The sequence below is a fragment of the Delphinus delphis genome, chromosome 10 (assembly GCF_949987515.2).
Source record: "Delphinus delphis chromosome 10, mDelDel1.2, whole genome shotgun sequence".
Classification (NCBI taxonomy): domain Eukaryota; kingdom Metazoa; phylum Chordata; class Mammalia; order Artiodactyla; family Delphinidae; genus Delphinus; species Delphinus delphis.
Genome location: NC_082692.2, coordinates 33,983,313 through 34,008,017, shown reverse-complemented (window position 1 = coordinate 34,008,017; position 24,705 = coordinate 33,983,313). Strand labels below are relative to the sequence as shown.

Below are 24,705 nucleotides of genomic sequence, written 5' to 3'. Positions count from 1 at the left end.
TATGTTCCTATTTTCAGGATTTGTCAGAGTGGCGGATGTCAAGGAGAATAAAGATGAAGAAGAAATTCAAGAATGTATATGTTAAAACAAACAAACAAAAATCATCTGAAGGGACCATGATTCTTTCATTACATGTAATACAAAGATATGCCCCCAAGTCTCCTTTTTAAGATACTGTATAGTATACATATTAAATATGCTAGCCTTTATCTATATCTTTGTCAAAATAAAAGCCTGTGTTTCTAAAGCATGAAACTTAGATCTTTCTTAACTCTTAACAGTCGGTAATGCAACTATGGCAGAAATTAGAATCAGAGCTAGACCGGAGGCCAGGGAGGCTTTGAGATGAACTGATTCCATCTTATATAATAAGGTAAGATCCATTAACATAATCTTTTCAAGTTTCTTCCATGTTGTAGAATTCCTTTTTGTGGCTGAATAACATTCCTTTTTATGTATATGCCACAGTTTATCCATTTATGAGCTAATGGATATTTGGGTTGTTTCCACTTTTTGGTTATTATGAATAATGCTATGATAAACATTTGTGTACAGGTTTTTGTATGAACATATGTTTTCAGTTCTCTTCAGTATATACCTAGGAATGGTATACCCATTTCTGTATGACAATGGGTCATACAGAAACTCTCTGTTTAGCTCTTTAAGGAACTGTCAAATTGTTCTCCAAAGTTGCTGTACCATTTACATTCCCACCAGCAATGTGTAAGCATTCCAGTTTTTCACAAACAATTGTTATTATTTGTTTTTTTGATTATAGCCATTCTAGTGATTGTGAAGTGGTATCTCATTGTGGTGTTGATTAGCATTTCCTTAATGACTAATGATGTTGATCATTTTTTTATGAGCTTATTGGCCACTTGTATATCTTCTTGGAGAAATGTCTATTCAAATCCTCTGTCCATTTGTTGTTGGAATATTTGCATTTTTGTTGAGCTTGAAGAGTTTCTTATATATTCTGGATACTAGACCCTTATCAGATTTGATTTACAAATATTTTCTCTCATTCTATAAATTGTCTTTTCACATTCATGATGGTACTGTTTTGCAGCACAAAAGTGTTTTGTTTTGATGAAGTCCAGTTTATCTGTTTTGTTTTTGTTTTTTGGTTGCTTGTGCTTTGGTATCATATCTTAGAAACCATTGCCAATCTTAGGCCACAAAGATGTTTTTTCTCTGTTCTCTTCTAAGCGTTTTATAGTTTTAGCTTTTATTTAGGTCTTTGATTATTTTGAGTTAATTTTTGCATATATTGAATGGTAAGTTTCCAAAGTCATTCTTTTGCATGTGGATATACACTTTCTCAGCACCACTTATTGAAAAGACTATTCTTTCCCCCATTTAAATGACTGAACACTCCTGTTGATTTATGGTTTTATGAGATGTATGGGTTTATTTCTGAACTCTCAGTTTTATTCCGTTGGCCTGTATGTCTATCCTTATGCCAATACACACAGTCCTGATTATTGCAGCTTTGTAAGTTTTAAAATGAGGAGGTGTGAGTCTTCCAACTTTATTATTCATTTTCAAGATCGTTTTGGCTATTCTGGGTCCCTTGCATTTCCATATGACTTTTAGATCAGCTTGTCAGTTTCCACAGTTTCCACAAAAAGGAGAGCTGTAATTTTGATAGAGATTATGTTGAATCTATAAATCAATTTGCAGAGAATTGCTGTCTTAGCAATATTAAATTTTCTGATCCATGAAAGTGGCATATCTTTTCCATATATGTAGGTCTTTTTTAATTTCTTTCAGTGATGTTTGTAGTTTTTAATGCACAAGTCCTACACCTCTTCTGTTAAGTTTATACCTAAATAATTTTATTATTCTTGGTACTATTATAAATGGAATTGTTTTCTTAATTTCATTTTGGGTTGTTCATTGCTGGGGTATAGAAATAAAACTGATTTTTGCATATTGGTTTTGTATCCTGAAACTTTGCTGAATTCATTTGTTAGCTCTAAGTTTTTTTGGTTTGGGTGCACTCCTTAGTATTTTCTATATACAAGATCATGTTATCTGCGAATAGAGATAATTTTACTTCTTCCTTTCCAATCTGGATGCCTTTTATTTCTTTTTCTTGCCTAATTGCACTTGCTAGATCCTACAGTACAATGTTGAATAAAAGTGACAAGAGTGGACATGCTTTTCTTGTTCTCAACTGTAGGGGAAAAGTTTTTAGTTTTTTACCTTTAAGTATGATGTTAGCTGTGAATTTTTTATAGATGCTCTTTATCAGGTTGACGAAATCCCGTACTATTCCTAGTTTGTTGAGTGTTTTATCATGATAGAGTGTTGGGTTTTGTCAAATGCTTTTTCTGTCACCTGTTGAAGTGATCATGTGGTTTGGGGGGGGGGGGTTTCTGTTAATATGGTGTATCATATTGATTTTCAAATGTAGAACCAACCTTGCCTTCCTAGAATAAATCACGTTTTGTCATGGTGTATAATCCTTTCTGTTTGTTCCTAGGTTCTATTTGCTAGTGTTTTGTTGAAGATTTTTGCATCTACATTCATAAGGAATGTTGATCTGCAGTTTTCTTGTGATCTCTTTGTCTGGTTTTTGTATCAAAGTAAAACTGGCCTCATAGAATGAGTTGGGAAGTATTCCTTCCTCTTCTGTTTTTTGGAAGAGTTTGTGAAGGATTGGTTTTAAAATTCTTTCAGCATTTGGTAGAACTCACCAGTGAAGCCATCTGGGCATGGGCTTCTCTTTTGGGAAGTTTTTTGATTACTAATTAAACCTCTTTACTTGGCATTCGTCTATTCAGATTTTCTATTTCTTCCTAAGTCAGTGTCAGTAGTTTGTGTCTTTCTAGGAATTTGTCCATTTCATCTGAGTTATCTAATTTGTTGGTATACAGTTGTTCATAATATTTCTTATAATCCTTTTCATTTCATAAGGTCAGTAGTTCTCCTTCCACTTTCATTATTCCTGATTTAGTAATTTGAGTCGTCTTCTCTTTGTTTCTTGTCCAGTCTAGCTAAGGTTTGTAAATTTTGTTGATCTGGTCAAAGAACAACTCTTGGTTTTGCTGATTTTTTTCTATTGTTTTTCTTTTCTCTATTTCATTTATTTCTGCTCTAATTTTTATTATTTCCTTCCTTCTACTTGCTTTGAGTTTAGTTTGCTCTTCTCTTCCCAGTTTCTTCAGGTGGAAAGTTAGGTTATTAATTTGAGATCGATCTTTCTTCTTTTTTTTTTAAAATACAGGTATTTACTACTATAAATTTCCCTCTAAGCACTGACTTTGCTGAATCACCTAAGTTTTGGTATGTTGTGTAATTATATTCATTCATTTCAAAGTATTTCTAATTTCTCTTGAGATTCCTTTTTCCTGTTTGTTATTTAGGAGTGAGTTGTTTAATTTCCACATATTTGTGAGTTTCCAAATTTTACTTCTGTTATTGACTTCTAATTTCATACTGTTATGGTCAGAAAACATACTTTGTATGATTTCAATCCTTTTAAATTTTTTTAGACTTGATTATGGTCAAATATATGGTCTGTCCTGGAGACTGTTACATGTATGCTTGAGAAGAATGTGTATTCTGCTGTTGTTGGGTGGAGTGTTCTATAGGTATCTGTGAGGTCTAGTTGGTTTATAGTGTTGTTCATGTCTACTCTTTCCTTGCTAATCTTCCACCTACTTGTCCTATCATTTTTGAAAGTGGAATATTGAAGTCTACAACCGTTACTCTTTGTTTATTTCTCCTTCAGTTCTATCAGTTTTTGCTGTATTTTGAAACTCCGTTGTTAGGTACCCATATGTTTATCATCATTATATCTTCTTAATGGGTTGAGTCTTTTATCATTATAGAATGTCCTTTCTTTATCACTAGTAACAATCTTTGTCCTAAAGTCTATTTTGTCTGATATTAGTATAGCTACTCCAGTGTTTTATAGCTAGTTTGCATGATTTATGTTTTCCCATTCTTTTACTTTCAGCCAACTTGTGTTTTTCAATCCAAAGTTTGTCTCCTAGAGACAGCATATAGTTGGATCATGTGTTTTTTAATCATTCTGCCAATCTCTGCCTTTTAATTGGAATGTTTAATCTGTTTACATTCAGTATAATTACTGGTAAGGTAAGATTTATGTCTTCCATCTTGTTATTTGTCTTCTACTTGTCTTATGTCTTTTTTTCTCCTCTATTCCTTCACTGTCTTTTGTTATATTAAATGAGTTAAGTTTAATTCCCTTGTCATCTCTTTTACTATATAATTTGTGTTATTTTCTTGTTGTTGGGATTACAGTTAACAATATAGTTCAGATTAATACCAACTTAATTTCAATAATATACAAAAACTGATTCTATATAGCCCCATTCCCTCCCGCCTTCTTCATATTGTTATTGTCATAGAAGTTACATCTTAATAAATGGTGTACCTGTCAACACAGGCATATAATTATTGCTTAATGAAGTTGTCTTCTAAATCAAATAGGGGCAGGGGAAAGCCATTTTTCTTGAGTAAATACTCCTTGGATTGATGCAAGCCATTGGTTAATTTCCAGAGTTCTGAAAAAGTTGATTCTATTTTTGCCAGTTTTCTTGTTTCTTTTATGGAGGAGAGAATTTTCAGAGTTCTCTAACCACTTTCTTTTAAAATCACTCTCAATGTACTTTTAACTTGTATTTCCCTTAGATGAAGTTAAACATCTTTATTATGTTTATATTTCTTTTTGTGTGGGCTATAGGTATGTATTCTGTGACTGTATTCTATTAAGTATTTGTTTTCTAGTTGATTTGTAGGGGTTTGGGAAATGAGCCATCTGCCTTTGTATGAGCTGCAAAATTTTTCTTCATTCTGTGTTTTGACTTTTGTTTATGGTGTTTTTGTCATAAAGGGAAAAGTATCAGTCTTTTCTTAATTTATCCTAATGTGTCAGTTTTAATGTATCTATGAATTCTTTTATGGCTGCTGAGTTTTGTGTAATACTTTAAAGATTTTTTTCCTCTAAGATTATTTTAACTATTCCCCAATGACCTTTCAAGTATTTTTTAAAATAAATTTTATCAAAATATAATTTACATGCAGTAAAGTACACCTATTTAAATGATGAGTTTTGACAAATGTAACCCATGTAACCACTACCACAAACATGATAGAGAACATTGAATCACCCCCAAAAGTTCTTTCAGGCCCCTTTAGAGTCATTCCCACTCTACCACCACCACCCGCGCAAAATACTCTTGTTATTTTTTTTCCTTGTGTTTATATCTGTGATGATTTTCCCCTTGTCATTTATTTCATCCATCTCCTTGAGTAAAGTTAGCTAACACTTTATTTCATTTTACTTCAGAGAATAAGCTCTTTTATTTATGTATTAGTTACGTCATTTTTCTCCTTTAAAATTAGCTATTTGAGTTAGATGCTTAATTCTTGTTAAGGGTGTGAATTTTCCTCTGAGAACTTCTTTAACTGAATTCCAAAGGTTCTGATATGAAGCAGTCACCTCACCATGTCACCTGCATTTTCTTTGCTTTGTTTTTGTGTTTCTTATAATGAAATTTAGTTTAGTATTTTCATCTTAGCAGTTACTTTTATACCTATGACTCTGGTTGGAAGTCTATGAATACCAACCAAAGCAATGATGGAATTAATATATTTCTCCTTCCCTCTTCTCTTCCAGCCAATTGATTATCTTAGTATTTTCTTTTGTATTGTTAAATATACCTTTACTTCTCTCACGTTCTAAAAAGTTCAAACTACATTCAGACCAGGTTAAGTTTCTCCCAGAGGGGTGCTTTTTAGACCTAGTCTGCCCTTCCCCCACATTCTCCTGCCCTCCCCCCCCCCCCAACCTTGCCTTCCCACCAGGCAAGTCCCCAGTCATCTTAGCCAGGGGAAATGAGGGCTTAGTTGATTGGTGGGCAGCTCCTGCCTCCCTAAGGGACAGAGTAAATTTAGGTTCTGTCACAGGCTGAGACTCTATCAGAGGAAGCTCAAAACATCCTGCCAGAGCTTCCTGAAAATAGCATCGCTAGACTTACACAGTCCCTGTCTGTTCCTTCTCCTCAGATATCTAGACCAAGCTTAGGGCCCTTCCAGATGGTCCAGATGGCCAAAATCTCTTTTTGCTTAGTTCTCCGTGATTATAAAAGACTGGGTTCCTGAGCACCTCATCTTCTCCATTTAAGTCTCTCATCTCAGTATGGGCAAATATTTTCAAACTGAACAGTTGAGAAGAAATCATGGCAGAAACCTTAAAGGGCCTCCTATCCCCAGGCTGGACTAGCTTTCATTTACACTTAACCATGGCCATACCCTTACCATTTATTCCTCCTCCCCTCACCCCCATGCCCTTTTTCCACTGGACTCGTCCCAGGCTCAGAGTTCAGGCCAAAGGGAACAGAACTACCAGATGATCACCCAGTTGAGAAAGAGCCAGCTCTGGTAAAACTGATGTCTGCAAAGTTCTTTCATTTCCTGGTGCTTGAAAATCCTTTGTCCTGCCAAGGATTAAGCTTGGTATTTATTTCAGTTTCTGACCTTACTCCTGTTTCTTTTCAACTTCATCTCTCATACCCCATCTTTCCTGAATCTCCTTTAACTAATTATTATCCCCCTTCTCCCACCATATGTTGTTACATCATAAGATGTCACTTGTTTACAAGGTAGAGAGCAGAAAGCAGAAGAGATTTCTAGACTCGAGCAAATGACTCTATACTTTCAGGTATCCTGATAAAGGCAGGAAATACTTTTGAAGAAGTCTTCTTGATGCCCCTTAATTCAAACTGTGTGCAGTATTCTGACCAGGGAGGGAAACCACTTCCCCGCTAGCAGAACAGGCAGGAGATCATACAACACAAACTCTGGACGAGTGTTTTCAGTTCTTGGGCCATGTGAAGTCAAACTTGGGCCCTTTCCTTCCCCCTCAAGCATCAAGAGCTCATATATTATCATGTAGAGTTTATTTAGCCCTGTGGTGTAATGGCAGAGGAACTAGCATGGGGGGGGGGCTTCCCCAGACACCTCAATCATTCCAAGTATCACTTACCAGGTGAGAAAAGTCAAGATACTAGATCAGATCCTAAAGACCCTAGTTGCTCTGATATCCTAAGGATCTAGGGCACAGACTGCGTGGATGGCTGCACAGAACCCTGGGGATGATCTCTGTGAGTTTACAGGATGGTGAACAGCTTAGCTGGGTGGAATCTCACTATTAGGTGGATCCTGGGCTGGCTCGAAGGAGGCTCCTCCACTCTTGTCCCCTCCAGGGAAGGTGACTGTGGCGTATGTCACAGGCTTGGAGCAGATCTCAGCCTTAGCAGGCAGAGGGGGCAAACAGGATGGGGCTGGGGGTGGGTGTTTCCCTGACAGGGAATCAAGAGGAAGGTTGGTGTAGGTGTTATTGTCAAAGGAAGGTGGCGAGTCAAGCCTAACATATGGTACATCCGATGGCAAGTCAGCAGCCAGTCCAGAGTCACTGATGTGGTGGACCACTGAGGAGGGGGCCTGTAACAAAAGCAGGCAAATCAGGCAAAGAGAAAATGCCTCCCTCTGCCCCAGTTCCCTTAGATGGGAAGCCTAGGACCAGACTGGATCTGTCTCTTCAATCCTGAGTATGTCAGTGGGCAAGAAGGCTTCACTTTGAAGATTTTCATGCCCCGAGTTTCTCTACAAATCTGGGAAGGTGGATAGCAAGGTGGGAAGGTAGGAGACCATTGTTGCCAAGTTTACAGCGTTTGGGAAGAGGGTTTGGACCTCTACTGGGTCACAGTCTTTTCTCCACCTCATCATCCTGGGACTTCTCAGTGATTGTGGCAGAGGGAGGGTCTGGGGAATTTGGCTGGGGGCCTGCGGAGATCTCTTACCGAGCCTGAGACTCCACTGCTCTGAAATCGTCCACAGGCAGAAAGCCTGTTCCCTGGCAGGACAGAGGACAGAAGCACAGTCTGCTTCTTGTGCTGACTCAGTGCCCGCCTCACGCCCTTCAGAAACTTTGGAAACCTCTGTCCTAGCCTCCACCTTCCCCACTCCCACCAGCAAAGTTTTCCCCTTCCATCTCCCCAGCCCCCACCCCCAGCCAGCCCTAACTCTCCCCCCACCCACTTACTGCTTCCACAGCTCCCCTCAACCTGCCTCAACACTCAATCCATCTCCCGAAATCCCCCACCTCCTCCAGTCACCTGTCCCCAATCCCACTGTCTCACCCTCTCCAATTCCTGTTTCTCCCCAGGCCGCCTCCCACTGAATCTCTTTGCTCTCCTCTACCCCTCAGCCATGGGAATTCTAGGGTCTGGGGACCCTTACTGAAGCACATCTGTAGGGGGAGCAGACCTAGATTCTCAGCCTTGAATTCAAGACTGGCTGATACAGGACCAGGGGGCCATTCTGAGATAGGCAGGTGGACAGCTACGTACCTTTCCTTTTGGCCATCACAGCAAACAGCACCACCGCCAGCACCAGCAGGCCCAGCAGGAGCACAGCACCCCAAATCAAGGGTCTGCTGAGAGACACAAAGGAGTAGGTGAGCTTAGCCCTGAGCCTGGCACGGAGCTGCTTGCCAGGAATCCTAGAGAAGTGGCACAGAGGTGCAGTTCTTGGTGAGCCACGGTTGGAGAAAGATTTTTGGAATGGAATGAGGAGGACAGACTCAGGCAGGGCAGAGAGAGACACTATCAGGGTATCCTGGCTGGAGATCTGGGATGAAGGGGTCAGTGCTGAACTGGGAGGGAAGTCTGTCTGTCTGTCTGCCTGGTCAGAAATTCCCCAGGAGTGGAAAGAATCATAAAGTTTCTTTTCAGTTTAGTCTGGGGCTCTAAACAAGCCGTATCTTCACCACCACCCCTTCCCAGCTACCCAAATAACAGTTCTTGTCAGTACCTCTTCTTATCTCGGCTGGGATCCAAAGGGCTGGCACTGCCTACAGGATCTGAAGAGGAGATGTCAGCCAGACTCCCGACCTGATGGGTCTCCTCGTCCTTCTCTTTCAGGCCAGGAGCTGAGTCAGAAGGAAATACTTAATGAGAACATACCCATTGTGGGCAGGGTTCAAGGGCCTATTGAGATCTGAGGGACTGGGGGAGTAGAGCTGAGGAAGGAGAAGTCCCAAGTAAGGAACACAAAGAAGCGGTGCTTGGGATATTCCTTAGGGGCCTCTCATTCTGGAGGTCAGGGAATGGCCTCTTTATGTCTTTATCTGGTTGTGAATATGCTCACTTTCCCCTTTACCACCAGCTCCCAACCCTCCCCCCCTGCATTTCTTCTCCACCTGCTCCCCCTGTACCCAGGCTGCTCAGACTATGCAGAAACCCTACTGGGTAATCTGTGCCCACCTCCCTACCCAACCTCACTCATCTCATTGGAGACCTTGCTCCTGGCTCTCATCACTTGTTCTCCAAAGGGGCCTCAGCCCAGCCTGCTAGACCTCTCCACATACCTGCAACCCTGTGACCGCCCCTGCAGGCTGGCTGAGCCCCACCCCAAGCTCTGCACTCAGGAGCTAAGGAACTTAGGGTCAGCCCTGATGTGACACAATGCCAACTGATCCTTGCTGAGAGCCTTGCTTGGACCCTGAGACTTAGTTTTGTGACAAGGTTTCTGTCATCCCAACAACATGCTTAACTTCTGTCTGTGGGACTCAGGGTTGGTTTCTCTGGGCCTGAGGATCTGCCTTGGGAACCCGGGCAGTCCTTCTAGACCCTCTGAGAGGAGAGGCTTGCCATGTTCTCAGAGATTCACCATTCCCACTACCCAACCCATTCCAATCCAGGAACTGGAGACGCTATGGCCCCAATCTTGCTGCATATGTCCTGATCTCCTGGAGTTTTTTAAATCACCCACATCCTCCCTAGATACTGTGCTCTACCTGCCTGCCTGAACATCCATTCTCTACAGCTGTTGGGGTCCTCAGCACCTGCCCCACTTCAGGCACCTGTCTCCCTGCCACGTATTCCCAGTGCATTGTCTTGTCACAGCTTGCCATTTAGGGAGTTGTAATCTTGAGTTACTAAAGCTTAGTGTCAAGGAAGAAGGAGAACAAAGGATGACTAGGGTTAACAGAAGTATATTTATAATATAAATAATAATTGTGGACTCAAGAGGGATTCTAATGAGAGCTTAGTCCATCCTCGTAATTAAAAGATGGAGAAAAAACTGAGAGAAGGAAAAATGCCTTTCTTAATTTCATTATTTTGGGCATTTGGCACAAATTACTTGAAAAAGGAAGACCTGAAAATGAAAACAATGTCAGCATCCACAAGTGCAAGGTAGGACAGTTTCTGCTTCCTCAGGTAGCTGACCGCGTTCCCGACAGAGCACTTCTTTTTTTACAATATCCTATGTTTATGGGAAAAATTTACTACTTTAAAATGTACTTTCAATAAATACTTAGACATGAGAAAGTTATAGCCTGTGAAAATGAAACCTGTGAACATAGTTTCTATACTGAAAATAGGGTTGAGAATATTAACTGTTCTCAACCCTATAATATTAACTGTTGCTGACACTATTTTCTGTTTGTAAAACTGAATGAGTTGAAGGAATTCAGGCATTGAATGTACCCTGCCTGTAGGTGAGGCACATACTAGATGCTCAGTGAAGACCTATAAAATTAAATAAGATATAAATTCAATAGTTTTTAAGCCATCAGACTTGTTATTACAGCAATAAAAACCTGGAAGATGTAAAAAACTTAATTCCAGTTGATATGTCTGAATTAAAACTTTGTTTAAAACATTTCTAAGCAAAATAATAGCATCAAGTATGTTGAAAATGCTGGACAAGGAGGCCAAGGCCCTGAGTGGGGAAAGAGAATTTGCCTTCCTGTGGGGAGACCCACTTGTGCGGGAGGGGAAAGGGGACTGCTGTGTGGCTGGTTTATCTCAGACTTCTCACCCAGTTTGGTTTCCGTTTCCTGCAGAGCTGTCAAAAGGATATCTGCTCCCAGTTCCTCCCCCACAAGGGCCCCTACCCACCAACGACCCAAGAGCAGCTGGTGGGGCAGGAAGGCAGGTTAGAGCAGTGGTGGCCAGGCTGAGATAACTCACCTGCAGGGAGCACATCCAGACTGATTCTGTGCACAGTCTGGGGCCCTGAGATTCCCTCTACCACGCAGCCGTACTCTCCGGCATCCTCCTCCTGTAGGGTAACCATCTCCACCTGGAGCAGGCCACCCCCCAGGTCAGTGAGAAATATGCGGCTGCTGGCTGGGGCCCTGCGATCCACAGCTGACGACACCAAGGGCTGGCATCCCTCTGGCAGGAACCGGCACCACACCTTTCGAGCCTTGACATCCTGGAGTCGGTAGTGGCACTGCACCAGGATGGAGCTCCCCACAGGCGCCTGCAGCACCTCAGGGAGGCTGCCAGCCGAGCCCTGGCCTAGGGAAGGAAAGTTGCAGGGATGTTGGACAGGGCACCTCCTGGCCCACCCACTGCATAGGGGCACAGGGATCTAGAGGTCCACCTTGTGGGCCTACATGTTATTGTTGCCATGGTAATGCCCGTTATTCCTGGGCGTGGAGCGGGGTATGTGGGGACCCAGAGTGCAGCTCCTTCTGAAGCTTACCTGCTAGTCCCAGGAACAGCAGCAGGAGCAGGTTGGGGCCCATGGCTGGGCAGGGAGATGTCAGCTCTGGGGCTTGCCTGGGCACTGACACAGCATTCCCCTGGGGGCAGGAAACTTTTGCCTCAGACGGTCACGTGGGGTTCTCAGTGACCATGGGCTGGGAAGCAGGCACTGGTGGGCCCCTCCATGGGTGGGGAGAAGGAGCTCTTCCAAGCCCTGGTTGGTTCAGTGCTCAGGAACAATCCCTGAGGGTAAGAATGGGCAAGGTAGGGTGAGAAGACCCAAGGAAAAACAGAAGGCTGGGAGCCTGCCCACCCCTAAGGAATGAAGAGCGGGGGGAGGATTGTGACAACCAGAGAGCATTAGAGAAAGGGTGAAGATGGTCCTCAGGGTATTCCAAATATAGAATCCGATGAGGCAGAGCTGTGAAGGAGGGAAGTATAGTGTCCTTCTCATGGCCCGAGGCCATCTTGATTTTAAATTCTGTGTGAGTGCCCCACCCAAGTTCTCAGGAGATCGTCCTGGAAGCCCCACCTTGACCGTGCGCCCTGGGCTGGCCTGTCTTCATTCCCTCAGATGCGCACTCCCTAGACACTTTGAGTGTGGACCACGTGCTCCAGTTCTAGGATTTGTGTTATTGCTTTGATAATTAGTTGGATATTGAACCTCATGTATTCATCTCATCTTCATAGCTTTTCTCTCTCAGTTTCCATCTTTTTGTTCTGATTCCTAGAAGATATCTTCATCTTTTTCTTCCATCCCTTCTCTCCTTGTCCTTCAGATTTTTATCCCTTAGTGCTTTTAATTTACAAGACTTGTTATTCTCCAAGCATTTCTTATTTATAGCATATTATTTTTGTTTCATGAATGCATTATCCTCTTTGTTAGGAGACAGTTCTCTATGGACATTTTCGGGCCTTCCCAGGAAAGGGCACTCACCAAGCTTTGTTCCAGGGCGATTGAAGAGCAAACATGCCTTGGGAGTTAGAGACAGTGTGTCAGCTCCAGAGAGATTTGCTTCCATCCTTCCCCTCCCTCCCTGGAGAAGATTAGTTCATGTTCCAGAGTGAAGACCTCTCTGTCTCTCTCTCTGTCTCTCTCTCTGTCTCTCTCTCTGTCTCTGTCTCTCTCTCTCTCTCTCTCTCTCTCCAGAGAGGAAGAAGGGCCAACATGCAGATGTTCTATATAAGCTCCAAGTCTCATAATTTGGGGTTCCTGTCCTATGACACAAACCCACTCCCTGCACAGGGACCATCTGGCCCTCATTCACGTCACCTTGTGCAGAACTGGGGTTTGGGGATCCTACATGGAATGTGAGTAATAAACCTGCTGACACCGGGGGAGCACCAGTGCTCAGAGAGACAGGAGCAGTCAAGGTGGGGATGGCTGGGAGGACACACTGCTCTGACCTAGATGGTCACACCTGGAAAGGGGCATGAAAAAGCCAGCCTCCCTCCCTCCTCTGTCCTCTTTTCTCTCCTCCTCCCCTCTCTCTTCCTCTCTCCTTTCTCCAGGAGCAAGGGAGTTGAGAATGGGAAACTGGGAGCAGGAGCCCGAGAAAGCCGGCTTCTGCGTTAAGCTGAGCCTCATGGACATGGTGATGGGGTGACCAGCTGTCCCTGTTTACCTGACACTGGGGGTCTTTCCAGGAGACAGGACCTTCAGTGCTAACACTGGCAGAGTCTCCGGCTAACTGGACAGATGGGTCTCCCCAGTGAGTGATATGGAAGTACGTATATCTGTCCTGCCAGCATGTATCAAGCTTTCTTTGATTTCCTTACAAGAAAATTATTTTCACACTAACAAGCCATGTGGGAGCATTGTGTGAGGAGGAGACCTCTCTTCAATATTTACTGAGTGCCTAAAACAGATATGGTAGGTGCTGGGTACCTAGGACAGAGGTGGCCAGGATCCAGGGAGGTGTCCTATCATTGGGCATTAGAGAAGAGGAAGGAAGCCAGCGCTTATCCAGGACCTACTATGTGCCAGACATCTGGCCAGGACTTTAATGTTATTCCTTTCAATCGCATAAAAACCCACCAAAGTAGAGTTGTTTTGTTTTGGTTTGCTGTTGGGTTTTTTGTTTGTTTTTACATGCAAGGACCCTGAGGCTCAGAGGAGTTAAGGAATTTGCTTAAGTTTTCTTAGTAGGAGGCAAACTTGAAATTGGAAAACCCCTTCTGTTCAGTGTGCACTCCAGAGAGTCCAAGGCAGGGGATCCTGGTGGCGATCTGAATCCCAGGGTAGATGTCTCTGACATGGCAGAGCAGGCAGGAGAAAAGGCTGAGTTCCCAAGGGGAGGAAAGTTCCGGCGGCACTCCACCACCAGGCACATCCTGGAGCCTCCCCTTCCATCTCATCACTCTCGGTGCCCAGACCGGGCGGGAGCGAGGGAGGTGCAGGGGGCTCAGTTTGGGCTCTTCTCAGCCTTGGCTCCTAGACTGTGCCTGTGTCTGCAGGAAGGAGACGACTGCCCCAGGACCCGATGGGGAAGTTTCATGTGCCGCTGAGTCAGGGACACCAGGGAAACACAGACTGGACCAGAGTCCTGGAGCTGGGGACAGAGACGGCAGAGCAGCCTAAGCAGGGAGTGGGTGAGGCAGGGCTGGGGCAGGACTGCAATTAGGGGAGTGATGTGTTGACATGAGGCTGGAACACAGGACTGCATCAGGGGCTCCTTCCCAGTGATTCAAAACCCCAGGTACCCACACCCAGCTTAGGGGGCAACGCAGCCCAGTGTGGCCATGGCCACAGGGGCTCCTGGGCTTCCACCTCCCTGAGGCCCAGGACAGAGAACCTGAGGATGTGGCCAACTTGCTTCCTCCTCTTCGGGGCAACCCACTCTCAGGGTAGTGTCCATCCCATTCTCCTCACTCCACCTCAGGTGGCGTGTGTGTGTTGAAGAGAGAGAGAAGGTTCCCTGAGCTGCCTGGCACTCTTCCCCCCTTGCTTCCTCAAAGCGTTTCTCAAACGGTTCCTTCTGACTGCTCTTCAGAATTGCATCATCCCCCGCGCCTTCTGCACTCCCCGTACTCCTAACCATCTGACTGACTGACTTACTCTGTTTGTCTGCTCTCTTCCCACTAGAACATGGCTCTGTGTGGGCAGAAATCTTTGCTTGTTTTGTTCACTGTTATGTCCCCAATGCCTAGACTAGTACCTGGCACGGAAAATATTTATTGAATAAATATACAAATAAATGAGTAGGATTGAGCTAGAGGGAAGGACATCTTGAACGCCAAGTGAAAGTAGGATTTCCAGGCTCTACGAGGGACTTTGGGTAAATCCTTTCCCTTTTGAGTCGCAGTTTCCCTTCCACAGGATAAGGGGCTTGCACCAGTAGTCCCCAGCTCTGGTTCGCTGCACTCTGCAACCCAGTCCCTTGCCATTTCTCCGGAGGCGGAGTAACATGATAAAAGCAAACCTCTAGGTTTGCTAGAGGTTTGAGTCAGCTGGGAATTGGATGGACTTGAGGGGGGTGGAGGGAGGAAGGGGGCCTGGGGCAGGGGGCCCAGCAGTAATCCTAGGAAACTGATGGACAGGAGGCAGGAGGAGGAGAGGAGAGGATGCTAGAGAAATTCCACAGGAGGAGGCAGGGCTTGGTAATCAGATCTCTGGGAGGGAGAGAGAAGAATAAAAAGATTGGCCAGTTTGGAGCCTGTGGGAATGGAGGGACATGATATCCTAAAACCCTAGGCCCCAAGGAGCCAGACCTTTTATCTTTTCCTCATCTGAATTCACTCTCCTAGCCCTGTAGCAAAAGAGACCTTCATGACGCCCTAAACCATCAGTTAAGCATGAAGTCTTGGATTTATTTGTGAGAGTGTTTAATGTCCAATGTCCAGAGTTGGTAGATGTCCTTCCCACCTCCCATGCACACACGCACACACACACACACACACGTGCACACACGCACAAATCCCTGCTTCCAGGGGCCAAGAGAAGCAGGGTACAGGCAGAGTGGCCTTTTGCGAAAGCAGAACCAGGAGACTTGGTGGCCAAGGGGCGGGTGTGCAGCAGGCTGGGGTGGTCCGTGCAGACCTCTCCTGGGCCTCTCCTCCACCGTGGGTCCTCCTGTCACGTGTCTCTCAGCTCTGCAACAGACAGAGTACTCACTTGGCCCCTCTCAGCACCACCTCACCAGCCCCCAGCGGCCACCGTGCTCTCCAAGCTCACCTGTCAAGGTTTGGGGCTGGTAACCTGGGTCATGGCCACAGTCCAGCCCACTGGCATGGGGTGTCCTCCGTTTCTGCCCATGCCAGGCTGCAGCCCAGAGAGCGCTGGCTGCCAGAAGCTTGCTGAGAAAGATGCAGGCCAGGAGGAAAAGGATGGAAATGGGTGGGAAGGGGCTCTCCTCTTCAGAAAGTTTCCTTGGAGAAAAAAAAGAGGACATGTGGGAGGCCATGAGGGGACCCACAGACTGGAATCTGCCCTCATAGAAGGAATGGGGAGACACGAGGAGCTCCGGGGGTTGAGGATATCTCCCCATCCAGCACCATCCCTGGATGAGGCTTTGCGGGGCTTGGGGGAACCTGTAGTCAGGAGACCTGAGTTCCAGGCATGGATCTGCCTGCTGACTGCTTTTAAACAGTTACCTCCCTTGCTGAGCAGTTTTCTGCGTGATGGTGTGGTATGGTGTGTGTGTGTCTGCATGCACATGTGCACTTCATGGTTATACTCACAGTGTTTAAACACCAATCAAGAACCAGTCGGAACTGATTCTGGTCCCATCAGGGAAGCAGGGGTCTGAGGGTACCAGTTTTGTACTAAAATACTCAAAGTTTCATTGTTGCTGAATTGTGGAGATGTCTGAGGGCTGCCAGGGAAGGGGGTGGGAGGCCGACCACTCAGCAGTCTTGGAGCAGCAGCTACTTACAAACTGTTAGGGAAGTTTTGCAATATTTTAACAACTGGCACAGTCATACCAACACACACTGGCTGGTTGGAGGGGTGTTTAGACAAGATCACATGCAGACACTTTAGTGTCTCATTGCCTTGGAATTTGTACTTCTGGCACGTGCCACCCCCCAGCTGCCACCCCATGCCTTGGCTCTGCAGGGTGGAGGTCTGCCCAGGGATTTTAGGAAAGACCTGTCACTATACCTGGAGATGCTGTGCTCCACCTGGGCATCCTCAAAGCGCTCGGACTCCTCAGGGATCCAGAGATCTCCAGGGTCCTGGTAATCAAGGGGGTCTGTGGGAGACAGAGCCTGTGAGCTTCTAGCCCCCCTCCTTGATGCCACAGTGGGGAGAACCTCTCTGGGTGGGGCGAGGCTCTCTGGGACATGGCCCTGGGTGGATCAAGTTGTTAACCTCTCTGAGCCTCAATCTCCTCACCTGTAAAGTGGGGCAATTAGGAACACCTTCTTAATAATAGTGTTGCAGGATACAGTGAAAGCATCCTGTGTAATGCCATCCCCTCACAGGAGCTCAGTAACTGCAGCTCCCACCCTCCCATCACACAGGGTCTTTAGGAAGATCAAACGAAATAATGGGTGTTTCTGAAAGTCCTGTGTAAACAGTCGAGCTGCCTGTGCCAGCTATGGATTATTGTTATTGTTGTTGTTGTTGTTGTCCTTTTCCTGCTGTTCTCTTGGGAGTCAGCTGAGCCTTAGACCCTGATAGGGCTGAAAATCTGTGTGTCCTCGCCCCCTACTCTCATGGTGGTAGGGTTTGGGGTCTAAGGCAGGCGGTGTCCCCCACCCTCCCCACCTTAGACAAATGTTACTTTCAACCTTCATTTCCATGATAAGGGGCCATGTTGGAGAGAGGAGTTGGACAAGGGGAGAGTCAGAAAAGGGACACGTGACCTCAGATTTGTTCTCCTTTGGGACACAATCACGTTCCGGAGACACAGACAGAAAGCTTTCCTGAAGGGCATCCCCTGTGCAAACTCAGGGATGAGAAGGACCCCACCACTGCGCATCTCACCTAGTCAAGCCTGAAATGAGGATCCCGAGCAGTTAGCAGCAGGAGGCTGGGGCAACGACTGTCACTGACCCCCAAGCAATTTTAACTCTGTCATGTCATTTGTGTCTCATGGGAGCCCTGTGCGGTCAGCAGTACAGGCACCACGACCTCCATTTCAAGATGGGGAAATGGAGGCCCAGAGAGGAGAAGCACGTTGCCCAGGGTCACAGCAGTGTTCCTTTCTAGGGTTGTTTCTCTGTACCAGGTTGGTGCTTAATCTATGTTGGTAGGTCCGTTGGGTGGTTGGGTGAAGGAATAGGTGAATGTCCTCCTACTCCTTAAGGACCACCTCAGTGCTCACATCCTAACCAGATGCCAAATGGATAAAGCTGTTTGGGGGAAGCAGGACCACAGCTAGCTCATAAGGTGCCTTGGGCAAATTAGAGAACTGTACCCTTCCTGCAAGTGATGCAGTCCTCCACCAGGGAGCACAGCCTGGAGAGAGACAGCAGGGCTGGATGTGACCCCCTTGTGCAGTTAGCAACCTGCACAACTATCCACAGCGACCCTGAGTTGACCCTGAGTTGTGGGGTGGGGAGGGACAATATCCACACTGTGGGATTTCCCAGGGTCCCCAAAAGCCCTGAGGGTGGTCCTGTGCTCAGATACTAAAGACGACCCCAGGCCCAAGAGCAGGCTAGGGTGCAGTCAGCTGCCCACTCACCAGCCAGCACCTCCACCAGGACCTTCCTGAGGGTGTCGGCCTCGCTACCATGGAGACTCTGGCACTGATAGAGGCCAGCGTCGTGGGCTTGAAGATTCCGCAGAGTAATGGTGAGTGTGCCACCCAGGGCATCATCCGTGATGGCCGTGCTCCCATTGCGCCTCTTCAGGAAGGACAGCAGCCACGAGGGGTGAGTGCTGACCACCTGCTGGCACAGGCCCTCTTCACCCAGCTGGCGGCACCAGGCTTTGCGTCTCCCCCAGTGCTTCAAGGAGTTGTAGGGGCAGGAGACCCTCAGGGACCGGCCTGCCATGCCCTGGAACACCGTGGTGTTGTGGGCTCGGGATAGCTCTGGGGAGGAGACATTCATTCACTTACCAAATGTTTATTGAACACCTACTATGTTCAATGAACAGAAGAGACAGAAATCCCACACTTAAGGAACTCAGGCCTTTACACAGGTTGCGAGAAGGTGGTATAACCCAGGTATGTGTTTATAGGAAGCTGGAAACCAGGAAACCCGGGTCCTGGATCTGGCTTTATCACCATTGGACTTGCTGGACGTCTTTAGAGAAATAACTGACCCTCTCTGGGCCTATTTCCAGAGACATTTGGTCTTGAAGTTCCCTCCAGTCCTAGTCCACTCATGTTCTTCCTGTCACATGAAATCAAGCCCTCCCCTCTCCCACTCCATCTCAAGAGAGCAGGGCCAGTGACCCTCTCAGGCCTGGGGCTGGTCCCACGTGGGGCTGGGCACCCCCACCCCACGCCCTCCATCCTTGCTTCCTTTACAGCTGCCCACGCTCATACCAGCACTGCATTCTCCTCTTTCTGACCTTTAGCTTCCAGCTTCCCTATTTCTGTGCCTTTGTTCCCCTTTCAGGAGGGATGCGTCTCAGAACTATTTTGGGAGAGACATGAGGCTGCTATTTTAGGGACCCTCCTTGGGGTGGGCTTAGAGTGCCAGTCTATTGCCAGGGCAGGGGCTATAAGAGAACCACCCAGTGCCCTCTGCCTCAGCCTCCCCTCTCTTCAACCACATGGTGACAGAAACTTGTAAAAAGGATTGGGGAGCTGGTGGCCTGTCTTTTGGAACCAGAAAGACCTGGTGAGCAGTGCCCCCTCCATACTACCCAGTCCATCCCTCTGCCTTTGGGCAGGCCAACGCATCCCCCTCCCTTACTCCACCTCCAGCCAAGAAGCTCCAGCTCCATTGGAACAGTCTCTCCTCTCACCCAGGTATGCCTATTGCTCTGGGGGAGCAAGAGGCACCCTTCCCCAACGAGAAAAGGCCATCATGTGCAAGAATCTGGGATGCCAGTCTCCCCAGCTCAATCACAAAATCTTCAGCCCCTTCACCTCCCATCCAGGGCTGAGGACAAGAGGACCTTCAGAGCACAGGAGGGGCACCCCAAAGATGCAGATTGCCAGTACCAGGTTCTTTTCTCCCTCCCACGCTGCTACTCTTCTGGGGCTAGTTAAGTGGTTCATAATTTTAGGGGCTCTTACCAGTGCCCCCCAAAACTTCCCCCAACTACTAGCTAGTGCCTGAGATGCCACCATCAGAACTCCTTCCCTTTCTAGGTGTCCGAATCCACCAGCCTCTGACACTTCCACGTACATGAAGAATCTGATGCTGGGGAGAGAGGGAGATGATGAAGAATATGGGGCACAGTGAGAAGAGGGGGTGCGGGACATGCCGAGAATTTCAGCCATCTTCACACTTTGGCTCAGTGCTCCCTACCCACCCACCCACTTGCCATATACTCAAGGAAGGAGAGGGAAAGAAGGCAGCGGAGGGAGGGAATCCTACCTGTGACAAAGAGCAAGATGAGCAGCCCAAGAGACTCCATGTCACCCTTCCCTTGTGGAGGACAGACGCAGGGTGCCTTGTGCAAGATCTCGTCTTTCCCTTGAACTGCAGGAAGGAGAGGGTCAGGCTCGTCAGGCGCTGCCCACAGGAACCGGCTCCTGGAGGTTGAGTAATCATCAGAACTGGGATCTGGCTTTATGATTCAAGGAGGGGGAGTGGGGTGGGGGAGGGGAGGAGAGGAGGAGCCACCACTGCAGCCCAGCAGCGCGGTGCTGAGGATCCCAGACCTCCAAGAGGACAGCCCACTGTCCTGCCTGTACCAGCCTTCTCATGGTTTAGAAGACTACCCTTTCTCCATTCAACTGCCTTAGTATCTTCATTGAAAATCCCTTGACATGTAGGTCTACTTCTTGACTGTCTGCTCTGTTCCATTGATCTACGTGTCTATCCTTTTACCAATATCACCCCATCTTGACCACTCTCTGTGGCTATATAACAAGTCTTGAAATCAGGTGATGTGAGTAATCCAACTACACTGTTCCTTTCCAAAATGGTTTTAGCTGTTCTAGTAATTTTGTTATGTAAATTTTAGACACTGTGTGTCAATTTCTCCCCCCTACACTCTCCCCAAAGCCTACTAGTCTTTTGATGGGATTACACTGAATCTGTAGCTCGATGTGGAGGGAACTAGACATCTGAACACTATCGAGTCTTCCAATCCGTGGACATATTTCTTCTATGGTTTCTCTCACCAGTGTTTTATAGTTTTCAGCCTACAAATCTTGCACATATTTTGTTAAATTTCTATCTAAGTATTTCATGATTTGGGTGCTATTTTAAATGTTTCTAGCTTTCTGTATCTTAGGCAGAAGCAGAACTCAGAAATCCCATGAATCTTTATCTTACTTTCTGTCCCACTTATGCCCCATTCTGACCTCTTCTTCTCACATCCTTCCTACCTGAGAAAAGCATATTTTTTATTCCTCTAAGCCTCATAGCAAAGGGCAGGTACCAAGAAATCTTTGCCAATTCATGCATATGAATTCACAGCGTGTGCACATCAAACTCTCTCTTCTCTTAGCTTGTGCTAATTTGTAGTTCAATCCCCTAATTCTCATGTCTGAGCATAGGAACATTTCTGCACCACCCCACTCCCAAGCACAGGGTCCTTCCTTTCCTTTTGCTAAATCTGAATTCAAAGATACCTGCCACTTCACACTTGGGCACAGAGATCTTTTCCCCTCTATTACATCATTCCAGCTGAATGCCATCATTCACGTATGCATGCATTATTCAACTACCATGTACGTGCTGGAGAACTCAGGTCTCTTGGTGCCTCAGTGTTCCTGGATACAGTGGTGACCATTGCTGAGGGAAGCCCTAGAACCAGAGGCATGACTGGAAACATGACATACTCCTGATGTCTAACTTTGGCTAAGACTTCACAGCTGCTGCGTAATCCCTTTCAGAATGTCTGGAAGTTTCCTAGTAAACTGCCTATAGCAGCTCTTCCAAATCGTCACTATCCTCAAATACACAGCTCTACTCCCCCTCCTTCCCTAGAAATAAATCAACATATGTGAACATCCTCACCCTCTTTCAGATTCTGTTATCCTCCTATCCCCACTCTCGCCCACCTGGGCGGCCAGAGAAGTACAAGAGTCCGGTCAGGACCATGGCCAGCACCCAGACAGGCCCTGGGATGGGAAAGGGTGTGGCTGCCAACAACTGGCAGGGAAATAAGCTTCTCGAAACTGAAACAACTCAAACTCTATCCAGGCACACCATCAGCCCAACCTGGAAAATCCCTTGCCCAGCCCTGCCTGAGAAGTGGGCTTGAGAGAGTGACTTTCAGTACCCACTCCACCCTTAGCTGGCACCACCAACCACAGACATTAGAGCCTACAAACATCATCTGCTGCTAAGCGGCCACTTAAGATTTCCTTTTCCCACTTCCCTCTTTGGTCCCGTCCTGCTTTTGCTCGATCTCATCTTCCTGGATCCAAACCCCTGCCTTCCACCCCCAAACTCTCTCTCACTTCTGATCCCTCACAGACTTGACGCGCTCCCACCTCTCTCTTTGTATTTGCATTGTCACTCTCCGCCACTTCCAGCTGAGGCCATTCTCCCATTATTAAGATATATTTTCTAAGCTAAAGATCTCAACCCCTGTCCAGGGGCCATAGTGAGGCAGGATGTCCAGCCAAAGGGAAGATCTGGTTGAGAACACCAGAGCTTAGAAGAAGGGACCCAGGCACTGAACCTGGTGAAAGGCATCATAGGTGTAGGGAATCTCACCTGCCACTTGATTGGATCAGGAGTCATCCAGATCTGGCAGGGGCAGGGGAAGATGTCTAGCCTGAGCATGGGGCAGAGTGTAGGATTGGTAGGCTGAGTGGGACAGAAATTGAAACTACAGAGTAGGGGTTAAGCACACAGGCTCTGCTTCTTATGGTGAGTAAGCCCAGCTCTGTTATTTACTAGCTATTGGGCAGGTTTCCTAACTCTCCAGTTGGCTTCACTATCTGGGTATGTAAATGTGTATGCCACATTGTCAAGTGCTCAAAAAAAGTAGCTGGCATTATTTTCCTCCCTCTTCAATATATTTTTCTCTAAATTCTTTCTTTCTTCCTCCTGTCTATGTCCATCCCAGATTTCCATTTTCCTTTCCCAAGATGACTGCTCTCTCTCTCTCTCTCTCTCTCTCTCTCTCTCTCTCTCTCTCTCTCTCTCTCCCCCCTCTCTCTCTCTCTCTCTCTCTTTCTGTCTCTCTCTCCCCCCTCCCTGCCTTTGACAATCCCCAGGAACTTGCTTTCTCACCTATGTCCTCTCTCTTCCAGTATCTTTAAGTTCTACCGCCCTCCCACCCCCAGAGCCATTTTTTCCTCCATGTTCACATGGGCACAGTCTCACCTGTCCTGAAAACCCCTCGTTTGTCTCTGCTGCCCCTTCAATTGGTGTTCTTTTATTATCTTGTATTTTTTTTTGAATTTTATTTTATTTATTTTTTTACAGTAGGTTCTTATTAGTCATCCACTTTATACACATCAGTGTATACATGTCAATCCCAATCTCCCAGTTCATCCCACCACCATGCCCCGCCGCTTCCCCCCATTAGTGTCCATACATTTGTTCTCTACATCTATGTCTCTGTTTCTGCCCTGCAGACCAGTTCATCTGTACCATTTTTCTAGTTTCCGCATATAGGGAATTTGTTTTTCTCTTTCTGACTTACTTCACTCTGTATGACAGTCTCTGGATCCATCCACGTCTCCACAAATGACCCAGTTTCGTTCCTTCTTATGGCTGAGTAATATTCCATTGTATATATGTACCACATCTTCTTTATCCATTCGTCTGTCGATGGGCATTTAGGTGGCTTCCATGACCTGGCTATTGTAAATAGTGCTGCAATGAACACTGAGGTGCATGTGTCTTTTTGAATTATGGTTTTCACTGGGTGTATGCCCAGTAGTGGGATTGCTGTGTCATATGGTAATTCTATTTTTAGTTTTTTAAGGAACCTCCATACTGTTCTCCATAGTGGCTGTATCAATTTACATTCCTACCTACAGTGCAAGAGAATTCCCTTTTCTCCACACTCTATCCAGCATTTATTGTTTGTAGATTTTCTGATGATGCCCATTCTAACTGGTGTGAGGTGATACCTCATTGTAGTTTTGATTTGCATTTCTCTAATAATTAGTGATGTTGAGCAGCTTTTCATGTGCTTTTTGGCAATCTGTATGTCTTCTTTGGAGAAATGTCTATTTAGGTCTTCCGCCCATTTTTTGACTGGGTTGTTTGTTTTTTGATATTGAGCTCCATGAACTGCTTGTATATTTTGGAGATTAATCCTTTGTCCATTGCTTCATTTGCAAATATTTTCTCCCCTTCTGAGGGTTGTCTTTTTGTCTTGTTTATGGTTTCCTTTGCTGTGCAAAAGCTTTTAAGTTTTATTAGGTCCCATTCGTTTATTTTTGTTTTTATTTCCATTACTCTAGGAAGTGGATCAAAAAAGATCTTGCTGTGATTTATGTCAAGGAATGTTCTTCCTATGTTTTCCTCTAAGAGTTTTATAGTGTCCGGTCTTACATTTAGTTCTCTAATCCATTTGGAGTTTATTTTTGTGTATGATGTTAGGGCGTGTTCTGATTTCATTCTTTTACATGTAGCTGTCCAGTTTCCCAGCACCACTTATTGAAGAGACTGTCTTTTCTGCATTGTATATCCTTGCCTCCTTTGTCATAGATTAGTTGACCATAGGTACATGGGTTTATCTCTGGGCTTTCTATCCTGTTCCATTGATCTATATTTCTGTTTTTGTGCCAGTAGCATATAGTCTTATTACTGTAGTTCTGTAGTATAGTCTGAAGTCAGGGAGTCTGATTCCTCCAGCTCTGTTCTTTTCCCTCAAGACTGCTTTGGCTATTCGGGATCTTTTGTGTCTCCATACAAATTTTAAGACTTTTTGTTCGAGTTCTGTAAAAAATGCCATTGGTAATTTGATAGGGATTGCAGTGAATCTATAGATTGCTTTGGGTAGTATAGTCATTTTCACAATATTGATTCTTCCAATCCAAGAACATGGTATATCTCTCCATCTGTTGGTATCATCTTTAATTTCTTTCATCAGTGTCTTATAATTTTCTGCATACAGGTCTTTTGTCTCCCTAGGTAGGTTTATTCCTAGGTATTTTACTCTTTTTGTTGCCATGGTAAA

At 45.7% G+C, this 24,705-nt stretch overlaps 2 protein-coding genes across 2 annotated transcripts; both read right to left on the bottom strand.

The window, feature by feature from the left end:
- Positions 1–6,950: 6,950 nt before the first annotated feature.
- Positions 6,951–11,618, bottom strand: TREML1 (triggering receptor expressed on myeloid cells like 1). Its single transcript, XM_060021285.1, has 6 exons — positions 11,536–11,618; positions 11,016–11,348; positions 8,851–8,968; positions 8,388–8,473; positions 7,839–7,891; positions 6,951–7,479 (listed from the first exon to the last, which is right to left on the bottom strand). Exons 1-6 carry the CDS (start codon positions 11,576–11,578, stop codon positions 7,165–7,167), a joined length of 948 nt encoding a protein of 315 aa, XP_059877268.1. The 5' UTR covers positions 11,579–11,618; the 3' UTR covers positions 6,951–7,164.
- Positions 11,619–15,479: 3,861 nt separating this feature from the next.
- Positions 15,480–20,107, bottom strand: TREM2 (triggering receptor expressed on myeloid cells 2). Its single transcript, XM_060021284.2, has 5 exons — positions 19,983–20,107; positions 18,170–18,520; positions 16,639–16,729; positions 15,712–15,905; positions 15,480–15,629 (listed from the first exon to the last, which is right to left on the bottom strand). Exons 1-5 carry the CDS (start codon positions 20,020–20,022, stop codon positions 15,613–15,615), a joined length of 693 nt encoding a protein of 230 aa, XP_059877267.1. The 5' UTR covers positions 20,023–20,107; the 3' UTR covers positions 15,480–15,612.
- Between the last annotated feature and the right edge of the window lie 4,598 nt (positions 20,108–24,705).